The sequence below is a fragment of the Anastrepha obliqua genome, chromosome 3 (assembly GCF_027943255.1).
Source record: "Anastrepha obliqua isolate idAnaObli1 chromosome 3, idAnaObli1_1.0, whole genome shotgun sequence".
NCBI lineage: Eukaryota > Metazoa > Arthropoda > Insecta > Diptera > Tephritidae > Anastrepha > Anastrepha obliqua.
Genome location: NC_072894.1, coordinates 42,005,308 through 42,023,519, shown reverse-complemented (window position 1 = coordinate 42,023,519; position 18,212 = coordinate 42,005,308). Strand labels below are relative to the sequence as shown.

The following is an 18,212-nucleotide window of genomic DNA, read 5'->3' as shown; positions in this document are numbered from 1 at the left end:
CCGAGATTGGATCCGTCTCTTCAAAGACGGAGATTTTAATGTTGACGACCGTTCGCGTGAAGGAAGGCCAAAAACCTTCGAAGACACTGAGTTGGAGGCATTGCTCAATGAGGATCCGTGTCAAACGCAAGAAGAGTTTGCTTCAGTATTAGGTGTTACCCGCCAATGCATTTCCAAGCGATTGCATGCTTTGGACTCCTTATGAGTTAAAACCAAGGGATGTTGAACGTCGTTTTTTCGCTTGTGAACAATTGATCCAGCGGCAAAAAAGGGAGGGTATTCTTCATCTCATCGTGACGGGTGATGAAAAGTGGTGTCATTACAGCAATGCAAAGAAAAGAAAGTCATGGGGGCTGCCCGGTCATGCTTCTACGTCGTCGTCTCGGCTGAATACTCACGCTGTGAAGGTTATGCTATGTATTTGGTGGGACCAAGTTGGTGTTGTTTATTATGAACTGTTAAAACCAAGCGAAACCATCACTGGGATCGGTATCGACTTCAATTGATGTGAGAAGCGGTCACAGTACGCGGAGAGGCATGAAAAAGTGATTCTACAGCATGACAACGCTCGGCCTCACATTGCCAAACCCGCTAAAACCTACCTGGAAACACTAAAATGGGAAATCCAACCCCAGCCGCCATATTCTCCAAATATTGCGCCTTCCGATTATCACCTCTTTCGACAGATGGCGCATGGTCTAGCTGACCAGCAGTTCCATTCATATGAAGACATTAAAAAAATGTCTTGATCCGTGGATAGACTCAAAAGATGAACAGTTTTACCGCGACGGTGTACGAGATCTATCAGAAAATTGGGAAAAAGTAGTGGCCAGCGATAAGCGATACTTTCGATGATTCAGTTGTAACCATTTTTACAGAATAAAGTTGTATTTTCATCAAAAAAAAACAGCGAAAACTTAGTTGCGCACCTAATAGTTTGCATAGTTTAACGCCAAAACAACTTTCCCAAGTTTTGAAATTTTTATTTATAATTATAATAATAAAAAAAATCTACTCACGAAGTTCATAGAGCAAAGTGTTGAAGAAGATACCGAAATATCGATTCGACGTTCTCAACTTCTTGCCCTTTGCACTTCGACGTAATAAAGCCAGCAAAAACTGAGATTGTGTTGGTGATATATGAAAAAAGTCAAGGCAGATCCTACCCATTCCACTTCATTGCCCCCTGAACAACGACTGCAAGAGTGATAAATTTCCCACGTTTGGCCAATAACTATGGTGAAAAACAAAAGTGTGAGGGGAACTTTAGCTGCCACGTCACTTGGCAGATTCAGCCTAATTCTGCACAATCATTTCACATCTCTTCACACGCTCGTCTCGTCAGTCGTTTTTGAGACGGCAACAAAGTGACATTGTGCTATTTTTTCGTATATCTCTAACACAATCAGAGTTTTTTCATAAACAAACTGATTCATAACTCCTGCTACGTCAGCCCATCCGCTGATACTATCGAATTCGCGGAGAGCCAAATAACTGCCTGTTATTGGTCACACCTTTTCAATATATTTCACCATCGATTGATTGGAGGGCTGATTGTATTCAACTAACCTCACTTTAAACATTTCGTTTTTATTTCATTCGACTACCTCTCCCTCTCTCTCTCTCTCTCTCTCTCTCTCTCTCTCTTTCTCTGTCAAATCCCCTATGATGTAATAGCCAAACTTACTCTCAAATTTCCTTCTGATGATCAAGTCTTGTAATCTAACGTCCTTGGCTCTATGGTTGCGGCATCCAGCGTTCCAGGGTAGAGAGATTGTGAAAGCTTGCACATTCCGTGGATCCGTATTCGATTTTCAGTGACTTAACAGAATCACGTAATGCTAGATTTGTATGCCTGTACATTTGTTTGTTTATCTGCGCAATCTTGCATTCTATTATTCTTGAGCGGGTTGCAACTGTGTTGTTGGGCAACTGCACCGTAAGTATTTGGAAGGCAATTGACTGGAATATACTGTAGAGAAAGTCAAGAACTTGTGTTTAGTAGGAAAGCTGGTTTGACAGATAACCAAACCGTTATTTGAACAAACACAGCGCAGTGTACGGCAGTTCTGTACACACTTTTTTTCTTTCATTAGCTTCTCTCTTTTGGTTTGTTTTTTAGTTACCAAAATTATAGTTAATGGTAGTAATTGCCCATTAATATGTATATATGTATGTACATTTATAGATGTGTTGCGTGCCTGAGTGATTTTAATGTTCATTTTGAGTAACTCTCACTTTCTGTCTTTTCGGTTTTCAGCCAGTAACTCCGATGTTCATTAAGCTTGGCCTTATATTTCTGAATTTATTTACGAATGTTACAATTCATTTGTAACAGTTTTTCTAGTCTATATACATACATTTGTATGTGTACAAGAAAAAGTTAATGATTTAACAACAGTCGCTGCTAGTTACCATAGCACTTATTTATGCGTGTATTTAGTGCTCTACTTGGAAAACTTTACCGGTAGCCTTCGTAGCCGTGTGTGTTTGTATGTGGCTATCATTAAGTGGATCTGAAACCCACTGCGGCATGATACATAAAATTATAGAAAAAATACTTTTTTTCCAATAGCGGTCGTTGTTCGAAAGACAATAGCAGACTTCTTAGTGCACTTTTGACATGAAAAAGCTTCTTATAAAAATCATGTCGAATTTGCAATTGGGAAGCCAAAGATGCACAACATAAATTGAGGAAGCAGCTCGTCCAAACACCTAACGAAAGATATGAGCTATACACTTACACATACATATGTATGTGAAGATGTATATAAATTTTAGATGCGAATTAATTGTACAAAGATGAGAAAAAGTGAATATGCGTGTATGAATGGCTGTACAAATGTACATACACATGCACATGTAGTTGGTTACCCCCAGCAGCGAATGCAATGCATTATGCATCGTTACCTCATAATAAGGAGAGGGGCTTACTGCTGCATTACTTTTTATTATAGAAAACATTAAATGAATGGCGCATTCTTTCAAAATAGTCACTTGCACTGCATTACCTTGCTACAAAATGTAAAACGGAATCCTCTCGCATTACCTGAAATCAAACCTGGATCAGTTGTACTTTCCCTTCACTAATGACCATTAATGAGCATCAAAAGAAGAATGAATAACAAAATTTCGTTTAAGAGTTAGTTTATAGTAGATGCTTTCCATTTCAATTCAACCGGGCTATTCGGGTCATGTTCTTCGATTTCGATGTAACTGAAATATGTTGCTCTCTGGTCAAAATAATAAGACACGTATTTTTTTGTTCGCCCGAAAAAAAATTTTTTCAAGAGTTATCGGCAATTTTGTTTTTCGGCTGAAACTTGATTTTTTTTAATTATACAAGAAAAAATTTTTTTTTAAATGTCCATAACTTAGTCAAAAAAGAACCGATTTTAATAATTCTGGGTTCAAAATGATCGTAATTACTTACACGAGCGACTTCATGTAGAAACAACTACAAAAAAGTAGTTGAAAATTTTTTATTTAGTAAAAAAGAAAAAAAATTGAAATTTTTTCGAAATTCAATATTTCAAAAAGTGTATTTTTTTTTTATAACTTTTTCCAAATCAAGAGGACATCTCAAACTTCAATTAAGCTGAATGCCCAGTAGGTAAAATGAGTTGTTTTTGAGTAATGAATTTTTGAGTAGAAAACCTGTTTCGCACTTTTTGTTCTTTGCAAAATAAAAAATTTTCAACTCCTTTTTTGCAACAGTTTCTACATAAAATCGCTAGTGTAAGTAATGATGATCATTTTGAACCCAAAATTATTAAAATCGGTTCATTTTTGACTAAGTTATGAGTAATTAAAAAAAATTTTCTTACATAGATTCTTTCCATTTCAATTCAAAAGGGCTATTCGGGACATGTTCTTCGATTTCGATGTAACTCAAATATGTTGCTCTCTGGTCAAAATAATGAGACACGTATTTTTTTGTTCGCCCGAAAAAATTTTTTTTCAAGCTTTATCGGCAATTTTGTTTTTCGGCTAAAAATCGATTTTTTGCAATCAGAAAAATATAATAAAAAGAATTTAAATTTTACTGAAATGCCTGGTCAACAAAAATCAACTTTTTTTGTTATCCAGGAAAAATCTCACATGTATGTGAAACTATAGATGTATATATTGTACGAGTAATGCTGCACTTCTACCAAGTTTCTTCTTTTTTTATCACTTAATGTTCTTGAAGGATTTTGAAAGACTAATTAAAAAAAAATGTTTTAAAACTTATACTCACTTTTTTCTTTTTTGTTTTTGGTGGGGAAAGCCGCGTAGCTAGCCTCTACAATAACTCAATAATTAATATTTACGTGGGCAGCAATAAAAGTAATAACCTCATATTGTATTAAGTCCAAACATGTCCAACGGACCAGGGAAGCCATAAAAAGGCTAAAACCAACCGCTAAATACAATATATTTACAATGAAATGGACGACTGTATGAAAAAGCAAGCAGACGCTAGATGACCTAATCTGACCACATGCAAAACTGCAAAAGTTATGTGTAGAACTAACGACAAAAAACTGACTCAATTCGTACTCTCGCGAAAAGTCTGCAGAGCTATCATAGGTATGCTGGCAGGTCATAATCTATTGGCGGCACATGCGTACAAGATAGGGATTGCTAACACGGACAAACGCAGGAAATGCAGAGAGGATGTTGAGGAAACTTTAGAACATCTTTTGTGCATTTGTCCGGCGATATCAAAAACGCGACTAAGATGCCTGGGAGCCCCATTGTTCGAGGGTCTGGAGGACGTCTCAAAAGCGGATCTCCCAGCGCTGCTTAGATTCGCCAAAAGCGCTGACATCCTACATGATGCCTACTTTAGGTATTCATAGAGATCGGTCTCCCTCTGGTATCGCTAGGGACCAAAAGGTCTATGCGTGGCTTATTGCCAACCAGGCTAACCTAACCTAACAATGGACTTAATTAATGTCTGAGTGATGCACTTGCTAGTTGTCCCGACAAAACAAAAACAAAAATCTTGCGGTGAAATGGACGACTACATGAAAAAGCGAGTGGAAGCTAGAACAGCAAAAGTCATGTGTAGAACTAACGACAAAAAACTTACTCAATTCGTACTTAGATACGCTCTCGCGGAAGGGTTGCAAAAGTATTATAGGTATGCTAACAGGTCATAATCTATAGGCGGCACATGCGTACAAGGTAGGGATTGCTAGCAACGCCCAATACAGGAAGTACAGCGAGGAAATAGAGGAAACTTTAGAGTATCTTCTGCTTTTTGTCCGGCATTATCAAAAACACGCTTGAAATGTCTGGGAGCCAGACAGTTTTAGGGTCTGAAGGATATCTGCGCTGCTTAGGTTCACTGAAAGCGTTGATATCCAGCGTGATGTCTATCTTAATAAAGGTCAGCCTCCATCTGGTTTCGCCAAGGACCTAACCTAATCTAACCTATACTCACTTTCACTATATGAATATGGATATACCTTTTGTCAATACAATAAGTGTATTATATTGTAGTACTTGCGGCATATAATAAATTTTATTTCAGGAGGAAAGTACAACAAAATTTTATATGTTTTTATAAAATAGCCTCAAAAAGGGTAAATTCTCCTCTCTTATTCAGGAAGTGGAGCAAAGTCAAAGGAGATCATACTGCAAAAATCTACCTGGCTTACCGTAATAAAAATCAATGATAGGTAGTTTTAATCCAACCCGATCTAAAGTTTGTATGAAATGAAACCATAACAATTTTAAAATCACGAGAGGAACTCTATAAAGGCATTGTATATTGAATTATCATCTTACTACTGCGAAAATATCCCAATGGAATCTGCAGGTTATGTAGAGAGAAAGCTGAAACCGCCAAACATATGCTGGTGTAGTGCCCAGTACTGATGAATAAGCGGGACAAACATACAGTCTGTGTCAGAAGAAAAGAACCGGGTTTTTGTTGTAACTTCAAGATATATAAATATTTTTTTTTTTCTACGTAATAGTCCCACTCAAGTGGGACGCCAGTGCTAACTCAGATTAGTGTCGGTCGAAACTTTCCCGTAAACGCAACCAAACAAAAATGATTGAGAAGTACACGAAGCGCTTCGAAGCGGTACTTTTATGCACGAATTCGAAAGGGCTGAAATTGTCTTATGCTGTGGTAATTTTTAATCAAAAAGTAATTAAAAAACCAAAAAAGTTTTTTGTGAGCGATATAAGGTGTACAAAGATGTTGATGCCTTTTCCGAGCACGGCTTGAAGCGAGTGACAACAAAAAAGCAGAATAAAGTGATCGCCCAACTTTTTAAGCGGGACCCTTCTTTGTGACTACGCCAAGCTCAATCATTTCTTGCTAAAAAGGGAATAGACGTTAGTATTAACACCAATGAAGGAGGCGAACACATCCTACCGTCTCACATCATCAAAACCACTGCTCTCGGAAAAACACATTGAGAAACAGAGAAACAAGAAAATGGCGTCACAGTATTGGACTGGCCTTCCCAGTCCCTCAGGGGCCAATCCCATTGAAAATGTGTGGAGAACTATGAAAACGCATCTTGCGAGAAGGTCAGTCCATGATTTAAAGCCACTCGTGCGAAAAGTTCGCAAAATCTAGTCCTGTTTGTCGACGAGGTACGCAGAAAAGCTGTTTCAAAGCATGAATAATATGCTAGGCTATACTCGACAACGATGAGTATTTGCGACTTGTACATACTTTCATGCAAAAAAACAATTTAAATATAGATATATCTTTTATACTTCATGATATATATCGCTGTTCCTTTTTTTCTGATACAGACTGTCAATTTATTAAGTTTCAAGCGTTTCTGTTTTTGTTGTGAAATGCAAGCCAGCTGATAGTTTGACACTTTTATTGAACTTGCCAGAAGTAACACTTCGAACTTAATGCTGCAAATTCTAAGTAGGAAGAGTAGCTCACATAATCTCTCAAAAGTGCTCCCAGGTGTAAGGTTTTTGAGCAAAAGAACAACTTCTTGTAAGTTCTGACTAAATAATTTAAACTGTACTTGTACAGGGGCAGACTAACCATATTTGCCGGTTCTATTCGTGTTTGTCGAATAGAGAAGCTACTGCTACAGCTATTGTAGGAGCTTCGCCTCCACAGCTCCTGCAGAAGTTCTTGGGAGGTACACCCATTATACTGGCTGGGGTGGTAATAGCATAGTGACCCGTCATGAAACCTGGAGGAGGCTGGCAGTTGACCCAGGAGACCCAAGTATATGTTTTGTCCTTATATGATTCACTTTTGACAAGAGCGTTTTGGAAACCCAGCAGTTAGTAGTCAAAGACCACCTTCTATTGATTTCTACTCAAGTCAGTCGCTGTGTGCAGTTCGTTTATAGGAATGCTTATGTGTTCTACCACTCGCTGAAGAGCAAGCTCAGAGAATTTCCTTGCACACTCATCCGTTCTTTGATTTCTCTCCACTCCATAGTAGCCGTGGATCCAACAAAGTGTGGTGTTGTGTTGTTGGATAAGCAAGAGCGACGCCCTGCATTCTTTAACACAACTTGAATTGATGCGCGCTATCGAAAAAATTGTCAATCCGATTCAGGGCAATATTTTCATGGATTTTATAAATGCAATTTTTTGACGGAACTATGGTTACGATCAAATTTTTAAATAAAATGACATATGTAAATAATTTTTTAATTGTTCCAATAATTATACAATTCGCTACAAAATGGTGGCGCAACAACAATTTTGAAAAATTTTGACATTTCTCTTTTTGTTTTTGAAATTTCATTATTTTTGTATGCATGTCTGGCTTCTTGTCTAACAAAAACCAGGTACATAAAATTTGAATGCAAGGTTAGAAAAATTCTACAAACTTCTGATCCCCCGATAAAGTTTTTTGATATGCAGTTTTATGATTATTAAATTTTAATTTAATAAAGTGTAAAGTGTTGCTGAAAAATATCGTATATTTTTTATACTTCTTTCCTTATAATTCTGCATATAAAAACAAAATATCGTGGATTCGTGGTATGGAGAAACGAAAATATTATAAAAAGTAAACGGGATTTTCGAGAAAAGTAATTTCCGTTGCTATCAAAAACTCCCGAATCTATCGATTGATTAAAAATCTCTGTGTGCATATTTATAAACGAAAAATTGCATTGAGAAATTTTTGTGCCACTTGCCTCAGCATGATTAATGTTCATAAAAATACTCTTTTATTTCGAAGCACTTGCGAGAATCATTAAATATTATAAAATTTATTTGCTATGCTGTACAATTTTTCCACTTCAAATACCCACCTAAGTGTCTGATAACCAACTTAGTGATCAACTATTTTATAACAAAGAAGTACACGCAATATATATGTATGTAAGTAAACAAGCGAAGCGTAACAAATAAAAATGAACATTTGCATATCTGTGTAGCTCTCATCAACAACAATGGACTTTGTTAATGCAAATGAAGGGAAATGTATCACCCTCTAGTAACAGTTAACTGTTTATTTATGTGTGTAAATACATATCTGTACTTTTATATCTGTGTACCAATGCAATGGAATTTTTATGCCTTTGAAGGAAGAAAGAAAGCTTAACGGAATAGGTTTAGTTAATGGCCCACTGATGCCAAGCTCATACATAGTTCAGTCACTGCATGAGCCCAGTAGTGAAACTACGATTGCATGACAACGCCATCAACTCTAGCATGGGCTCGAGAATAATGGAATCGCATAATAATATGCATAAACTTCTCAAATAAAATAATTTCAATGTTTCAAATCAGGGTTTGAGTTAACTACTTCGTAGGAACAATATTTCTGAAAACATTGCTCTGCTCTCACAACTATTTTGAACTTGAATGGATGAGTAGAGAACAAGAATGATAGAAACAACATTGCGCCCATCAGAGAATGCGTGACGTCACTTTTGCCAAGTTGTGCAGTGTTGCCAACCATTTACTCTGTGCAATAAATTTAGTGCTTTTTTATACCCAAAATGCGAAAATGTTTAAGTTGGTGTTTGATTCTTATTTTTAATTTAAAGCTACCGAAACTATTTATAAGTTAAAAAAAAAAACTTTATTACTATGAGAAGATTTTTGTGTTAATGACAATTCCTTGGTTCTTATAGAATTAAATTTTTTGCTCCTTTTCAGGTTATACAAGAATATTAAATGTTCTTCTCTCAACGCTTTTTAACATTGAAAACCTTTTTACAAATTTTAAAAAGCGTTTGAATTTACTGAATGCGAATTAAAACCATAGAGATGTAATCGTGTATATTTTAGAAAATTATAAATATTACTTTTAATTAGAACAGGCTAGAAAAATGTCATGAATAAAGAACTAAGACTCCGATACTATATAACAAAACAAAAAAATTCTACATCAAGTTCCGAAAATGGTAATCTAGCCATACTGGTGCTAAAACGACCTAACGCATTGTCAAATTCGCTGCGAACAAAGTAACGGTACCACGATAAGCGCCATCTCATTATTCTTTCCATCATGAGTTGGGGGGCATGTAGCGCAAAACTCCGCTCCAAGCTACGTTTCATTACTGCTAGTAGCTCAGAGTACCAGTAAAAAAAAAATATTCAGTGCTCTCTGTAGTTGAAGTAGTAGCAGAAATCTTGGGATCGGCTCTAGTGCTACTTGCAAAATAATTCATGTGTACTCCAGCTAGCGCAACTACTCTCACCTATGCTGCGTTACTGCAAGTCCTATAGTTGCTACTTGAGCAATGTTCCTTTTTGTTTTGTTAAATGCATCTTGTATGCGGTTTTGCGGTGTTACACTGAAAATATAACCGCCAAATTAGGTATGTCCGTATACTGCAGGTTGTAAAATTATACATCGTTGTCGAGTATAGCCTGATATATTTTCGGTATGCTGTGAAGCTTTTCTGCGTAGCTCGTCCACAATCAGGACTAGATTTTCGAACTTGACGCGCGAGTTGCTTTAAATCGTGGACTATCTTTTCGACAAGATTCGTTTTCATAATTTTCCACACATTTACAATGGGGTTGGCGTCTGGGGTCTGAAAAGACCAGTCCATTACTGTGATGCCATTTTCTTGTTTTGTTTTTTCTCAATGTGTGTTTCTGAGAGTAGTGGTTTTGACAATGTGGTACGGTAGGATATGTTCGCCGTCGACTGATGGACGTTCGATGTTGTTGGTACTCACATTTATTCCCTTTTTAGCAAGAACTGATCGTGCCTGGCGTAGTCACAAATAAGGGCTGTTGGAAAGCTGCTGTTTTGTGTTACTGCAAAATTAAAAGTTGCTCTCTCATTACTTTCTTTTAGGATAATAATATTATTGTTTAGCCTGTGGAACTGCTAGTCTGAGCTGTAAGTAAACATATTGAGTATAGACAGAGAACTTTTAAAAATTGTATTTGTAGGTTGGTTTGCCAAAGAGGCGAATCCATGTTGAAATCGAACATGTAAAGAGGGCATCTACATCCACATATGGGTTATACACATATGGGTTGTCTGCGACTGGGCCTATGAATAAAATTTATTTTTGTAGGAAGATAAGTAAAGAGCGAAATACACAACGCAATGGCTTGCCCATTCTACATTTTACACCAAACAAGCATAATTTGCGCTTATTTCTATTAAGGGATGAGTGCGAAAAGCGACTGTCCAACGGAAGTCATGGTTTTTTTTGTTCTTCGGCTACGACTTAATCGAAGCTTTTTAACATTTTTCCTTCAAAATACAGTTTATCGAATCGTACCCTAATATCATTAGTGGGACTATGAAGTAATTAAAAAAAATTCACTTGTACCACTAGGGTCCAGCCGTCTTAACATAATCTACATAGTTTAACATACGTTGCCACTCAGTTAAAAGTAAACCAATAATTGAAACGTGCTTTGATTATAAAATATTTATATTAAATGACACAATTATCTTACCTTAAGGATAATGGAATCTATTTCAATACAAATTCTCTGTAAGCGCTGTTATACCTACGTACATATGTACGTGCAAGCATAAATTAAATACATATTTAATGAAAAGCTCGCCACCAACGACTGATTAATAACACGAAGGCTATTAAAACAGTAGGGCAGCCTTCATTACTAATTCGTTTAGCAACAACCACAGTTTATTTTTATATTTGAAAGGATTCAAAATCACACACATATATATAAATAAATAATATAAACTCATTTATCATAATCTATCTACTCTTTGCGATCGAAATGTTAGAAAGAAATTCATAGATTTCTACTTCAATGAGACCCTGTAGGGAAATGAAAGCAGGACGGAACAGGTTGAAATATTCGAAATAAATATTTCCTTGTTTTTTTTAATTTTTGCTTTTCTTCGGCAGTTGAATTCATAACTATTTATGATGATTAAAATATAATTTGACCAAGGCTAAAAATACTAATCTTAGATTTGCTTGGTGTCATTCAGAAGTTGATACAGGACACAAGATACACTTACAGCGAACGTCGTCTACTGCGTCGTGTAGTGTGGCCACTAAAACGATCCCTCCTCTCCTTCTGGGGAGACACACTTCACGGGACTACTTTCTGTATTACTTCCGGAGGGCCCAGAACGGCATCCAAAAAGGGCCAATTCTGTTCAGCCACGTCGGGGTCCACCGTATTTGTAGACAGCTTTTATGCTACAAGCTCGTGTTTTTGTGTCTCTAGCCGCGCGGCTTCGTTTTGTTGCACTGTGTCGAAATATGTTAAAAATTCAAAGGAACTAAAGTAAACTGGTTGTTGATATGCATAGGACAATCTTTCGAGTTCGTTCTGGATAAATGACTGAGGAGGTCTATAACAAAATAAGTAAGGAAGGCTGAATTCGTGCCGCAACGAATTTTATATTCCCGCGCACTTTTAAATAAAATTTTAACTGGGTCGGCTTTTAATTTTTTGAATAAAAAATCTCATAGACTATGGGAGGCATAGCTTGTAATATCAGACGGATGGACGGAAACATAGTCTGAACACGTACAAAGTGGGCGTGATTTTATCCGATCTCATTACTATTTATGTCTAATCTAAATGAGATGTGGAGCAATACGTGCACTAAATTTGAACGAGATACAGATATATACCCAAAACTGAGGGTGGTACCGACTATTTTCAAAAATTTACTTGGTCGCATTTCTTGTTTTTTTGATTTGTTTTTTTTTTATTCATCACTTTTACCAGATGTGAGTAATTTTGCTTTATTTGAAACAGATGTATAACGCTTTTTTCATTTTTTTTGTAGATACATATATGTATATATTAACTTTTGCTTGAGCTATCGGGCACATAGACAGGCGGTTAAATTGACCCCTCTAGTCATTCTGAGCATTTTCACCAATGTGTGTCTGAATATGTCTCGATTATTTTATGTCGTTACATACAATCGTTATGTGAACAAAATTAGTTAGACAGTAATTCAAATTGTAATTGTTGGCGAAACACTCCCTCTCACTCTGCTCGCATGTATAGGCTGTAGGACTCACATTGGGTACGCGGAGTCAACTTTATATGGGAAGGTTTTTAGTGTAAATTTTGGTACTTGATTTTTCTGTCAGTGGAATAAACGTTTCACGAGGCAATTTAAAATCATCATCTCGAATAACGGGTTATTACTCTCCTGTAATAGAACTCAACTTTTTTAATTGTTTAATATCTTCAAAGCTTAGTTTTTTAGACAGATCAGTAATCTATCGGTTTCAACGTTTATTTCCTTTTACCTCAAAGCTCGTTAGAAAGTTCATAGAAATGTGTTCTGGCATAGCGACTAGGTTATCTCAATGCTGTCATGTCAATAGAAATCGGTTCACCTTTCTCATGCGTCAACGGTTCCCAATCGTACGTCTCCACCAATTCCCGGGTCGCTCTTGTTCGATGTGGCGGTGCATTGTCATCAATAAAAATTACTTTGTGACGCCGATTGGCATATTCTGGCGTTGCGGTGTATAGTGCTATTCAAATCGGCCAATTGTCAACCGTCAACTGTTTCACCTTGTTTGAATAGCTCGTACCAAATCATGCCACGCTGATCCCATAAAAAACACAGCATGGCCTTGCGGCCAAATCGATTTGGTTTGGCCGTTGTTTTTGGCTTGTGGCTCGGACCATACGTTTATGCTTGGGATTGGAGAAATACACCCATTTTTCATCACCCGTAACGATTCGAGGCAAAAGAGACTTCCTTTTGAACCGTCGGCTTGAGCCGTCACGATCCTCGTTCTCCACGTTAAAATCACCAATTCGGAATTTTTCAAACCACCTGAAGCACTGTGCTCTACTTAGAGCATGCCCAAATCATCTCAGTAAATGAGTCGCAATACGACCCCGCATGCCATGCCCTTTTGGGGCACTCCGATGCGGCCGCCGTAGTTGAATGAGATGTTGCTGGACAACCATTCAATAGTGGTTTTTTAGATTTAATAGTGGTCGCCCCTCGGCAGCCGATGACAAGTCTCCAAGTGTATTTCTAGCTTGGGAAAGCCTCCATAAAAAAATCCATAAAAACCATCTGCCGACCGGAGGTGGCCCAACATTGTAAGTCCACCCTCCATTTGTAAAACAAAATCAAGATTCACACCCCAAAAGGAGCCCAATAAAGGGTGTGTCCAATTATATATAATATAAATACCGATATCTTGTACCTCAGCCTGAGTACTTCAGACTCCTTAACGAAGCCTAAAAGGTACTGGACTGAAACAGTTGCACTCCTTCCACTCTAACAATTAAAGGAAAAACAACACTTTATATTAATCAACTATCTCATACGGATATGAAGAATTAATATACATACATATAATTTTTATAAAAATATTTCCATTTCCATTTGAGTCTTCTTTTCTTTCCACCGGCATTAATTTATTATTTATTATGCGTTGGCCTGTGGCATGTGGGCTTGTAATAATAGCCACCTTTTGACAATTTTTTGTTCACTTTAGTTCATGTTCATGGCAATTGATTATTATGAGAAACTTTTCATGACAGGAATGCAGTCTGAACTTTGCCATTATCTACCAAGAGGCGACCGCATTTACAAATATGAAATCAACCAAAACCCCTTGTTGTTGTTATAAGAGCCCAAAACATTCTCAATACATTTTTACTTTACAATACTGCTTAAGTGACAGTCCTTGGACGAATACATGTAAATCCAGTTGGCTCCGATAGCGTAGAACAAACAGTAGGGGGAACAAGAATAAAAAGCTTAAAAATAGCTTCTGATAAAAATAATTTCTCACAAAACAACGCAGTTCTCAATCTGCGCAAAATTAATCATGTAATTTGGTTTTTGAATAACTTTTAAAATAAAAAGTTTTTGAATTAAATTTTGTTTGAAAAACTTTTAATAGAAAATATAATTTTGCGTGACGGAAATCTTTTTTTTTTTATATCTTAACGCGGTCCATCGCTTCCTTGTTTGTATGCTACAGTTGCTTAGTTTACAGGTGTCACATATGATTGACATACGAAGCCATTTACAAAAATTATAAATTTTCGGATGGGTGATTAATTTTCCGCCACAAAAATACAGCAATAGCTGATAAGACTAGCTTCGATGAGACTAGTTATTATCTGACATTTTACGTTGGCTGTGCAGAGGAAATTAGTTGCTTCAATACAAATTTTTCCAGTAGGGGAGGTACAGCAATGCGCATGTGCGGATTGTGTCATGCTATGCAAACAACAAAAATAAAGCTGGGAGTATGATTATTCACGCCAACGACATAAAACGTCAGTCTGTCGTTTTCTACTTTGCAATGGCGACACATTTTTCACGTCACCAGTGAAATTCCAAAATCTTTACTACTATTCAGTTACTAAAAAATAATCTAAAGAAAAAATAGATTACTTAGTATAAGTAAAAAAAAAAAATTGTGTACGTAAAAAGTTCAAATCAGTGCCTTTGGTGAATACAAATGCTTTTGCAACGTTGGAGATTGTGTCGCTGTTGTTGTTGCTGCAAATTGCAACGAAAATGGCTTCAAACCACCAGAAAAAGCGAAAAGAGCAGCAACAGCAACAACAAAAAGAACAAAAGCCATTACAACAATCACCAATTGGTGCACGACGCGTTCGCACCGATTTGAAAACATCAGAGAATATCTTTTTGACAGCGGCAATACCGCGTACATACCGCACACCTCAGACACCCCGCACCTCGTCGCCAATTACCATTAAATATGTCACATGTGACAATCCACAGCAACTGCACTCTCCATCACATAATACACACCACCGTACAGCTGCACGAATGCCACAAACATTTCATGGTGTACATAAATCATACTTGCCACATGCCATACACATGCAACAAAGTTCAAGGCGAACTTCTTCAACTGTTGCTGCATCGATATCAAGATCTCCAACAACAACGATGACGACAACGGCAACCAAGTCGACGTCTACTTTAGGTGCTGTATGCAACTGTTGGTGTCACTGTGCCGCTACAACGGTGCTGTCGGCTAGTGCGCCGCACGCAAATGCCACATATCTGAGGTGCAAACACAATGCGAGAGTATAGGATTAGAATTTATTTAAAGAAAACATTCAAGGTTGAACATTTCCCTTTTTTGTTTTTGTTAAAAAATCAGACACATTCGAAAGCATTTTATTTGCAACATTCGTAATTAAGTAGTAATAATAATAAAAATCATTATTTTTCTTACTTCAGACTTACACACGACAATTTGAAATTATCTTCGTTTTCTTTTTGCTCATTTCAGCGCCCATTTGCCCGCTCGCGCTACACGCTTATTAAATCGTTCGCGTTTGCAACAACAACAGTATCCCGCTTCAAGCACCAGCGGCCTTCTAGCGAATGCTGGTGCTGGAGCATCTAGCGGCGGTGCGGATTCGGACAGCTCTAAATCAACACACAGTTTACGACGTAGCGCCAATGCCTCGCGTGCTTCAAACGCTTCCACGTCATCGACGAATGCTTCGCAACCGCTCAGCAGTCATTACCATCATCAGAAACCATTTCAGCATCACTACTCACAACTATATCGCGATTCGCACAGTTCCTCGGACGATCTAATGTTGTATGACAAATCATTTCGCAATGCGATGATTCAGGATGTGCTGCAGTTCAAGAAGCAGCTGTTGCGGCTACGACGCATTTTACAGGAGGTAAGTGTGTGGAAATAAGGAATATCATGAAATACATATCTTGGAAAACCACATACAATCAGGGTCGTTCAAGCGTTTTGCTCACCAATAAAATTTGTATAATCTTTGACCGGTGGCATTCATTTCCCATCGCCAACAAGGGGCAGGGCTAGAATGCATAGCATCGTCAAATGCTTTATATGACTTTTAATGGCTTAGGCTGCATTTTTATACCCGCGACAAACGGAATATGTTTTAAATATTCCTTTTTAATTTTTAATTGTCTTTATTAGTCACTAAAATCAACTGTTTAAACAGAAGTGTCTACTAAAACTAAAACTTAAGAGCTAATATTTCAATTTTTATGTTACAAACGTACTTACAGCTACAGTAATCTTTAAACTTAACAACGGAAGTTTTCTTAAATAATGATCTTACTCTTAGAAGTAGGAGAGTATGCAACTCGCGCGCACTTGTGCACAAGGGTGTTATGTTCATGTAATGGTGGTATGTAACAGCATAAAGGAATCGAGTTAGATATAAATCGAGTCAGATATCAAAAGTACCGCCTAGATATCAGTAGGGAATAATTCCTGGATGCTACCTTTATTATGTCATCTTTGACATTTGCCAAGTAGACAGATGAAAAATTTTACACAATAGAACGACGCGTTAAAATCATTGAAACTTATTAGGAAAATGGTCGATCCTTAAGAACAACATATCGCGAAATTGGTGATTATTTTGGTGGGAATAATCGTTCGAATGAGTCGAAAATTCAACGGTTGGTTCAGTCGAGGATAGAAATAGGTAAGATAGTCTGGCAGACCAAAAACTGTACGTTCTGTTAAAAATATTGCTGCTGTAGCGCAAAGTGTTGCTGAACAACCTTCAACATCGATTTCTCGACGTTCTCAACAATTAGGCCTTCATGAATCGACTGGATTTTACCTATAGACTTGCTCATGGTAGACATTTAAATCGAGTAATTTTTCACAAATAATTGTTAACAGCCGCATTTTGAATAGAAACAGTGAAACCTGAGAGAACCTGAATTTTTAGATTTTTTATTTAAAAAAAAACATCTAGGCGGGTATTTTGAAATATCCTCTATACACCAAAATGCTCAGAGAGGAATCGATTTAGTTACATGTGTCTGCTTGACGTTCGTCTGCCTATGATCTTTCCAACGCAGCGGAGGGCTTCCTCTTTCTTTACTACTGAACCGGCTAATGAAACCGCTGGATTTTTATTCGGTGCACTTTGACTTTGTCATCGTAAACATTTGCAGCTCTTTGTTCCAACGCCTACGATACTCGCCGTTGATAACGTGCTAAGGTCCACAAATCCTCCGCAGAATCTTTCTCTTAAACACTTCAAGAGATGCTGCATCGGATGTTGTCATCGTTCACATTTATGCGCCATACGTTAGGACGGGCATGATAAGACTCTTATACTCGTAGAGCGTTAATTTTGTTCGTCGAGAGAGGAATAGACTACTCATTTGCCTACTTAGTCCAAAGTAGCACTAGTTGACCAGGGAGATTCTTGGTGGATGTCAAGGCTGACATTATTATCAGTATTAATGCTGGTTCCTAGCTAAACGAAGTGTGTAATTTTAATTTTTGGAATCAAACAATTGCATAGGCAATGAGGAATGAAGTATTTTTCCCAAAATTTGTTTATAAATTTAATAAAATACGCACGGTTATACTATACAAAGTTCGTTTCGTAACGAATTTATACCTTCTTTCTCGTTGGGCTTTTAAGGTTAACTTTCCTTGAATTATTTTTGTGGCTTCCTTTATTTCTCCGAGCACTAATGGAATACAAGTGCATATGTATGTGTGGTAAGACTTGACTAATTATTGCGAGAAAAATAATGGCATTTCTTAGTATCGATCGGTACTAGCGGTTTAGCGATTCTTAAATTATTCAGTATCTTAAGCGAAGAAATGTTTTGACGCTCAAATATTCCTGCTTTATTATTGTACATATCGATGGTTTTCGAGAAAAGTGGCATAATTCAAAAATGCAAAATACTGAGTTGGGCCAGTTTTCTAGATAAGTGACGCGCCAATTCGAACACCTGACAAAACGACACTAACGCCATCTCTCAGAATTGCTTCAAGATTCGCTTATGACGCTTTTCCAGATAA

The 18,212-nt window shown here is 37.2% G+C and overlaps 1 protein-coding gene across 1 annotated transcript in view; it reads left to right on the top strand.

Annotated features, from left to right (window-relative positions):
- The window catches only part of LOC129240765 (uncharacterized), a 115,933-nt gene that overhangs the window by 82,566 nt on the left and 15,155 nt on the right, over positions 1–18,212 (top strand). Inside the window, exon 10 of the mRNA XM_054876745.1 lies at positions 15,669–16,074. Coding sequence (XP_054732720.1) covers positions 15,669–16,074 — 406 coding nt within the window. The remainder of the gene's footprint in view (positions 1–15,668; positions 16,075–18,212) is intronic.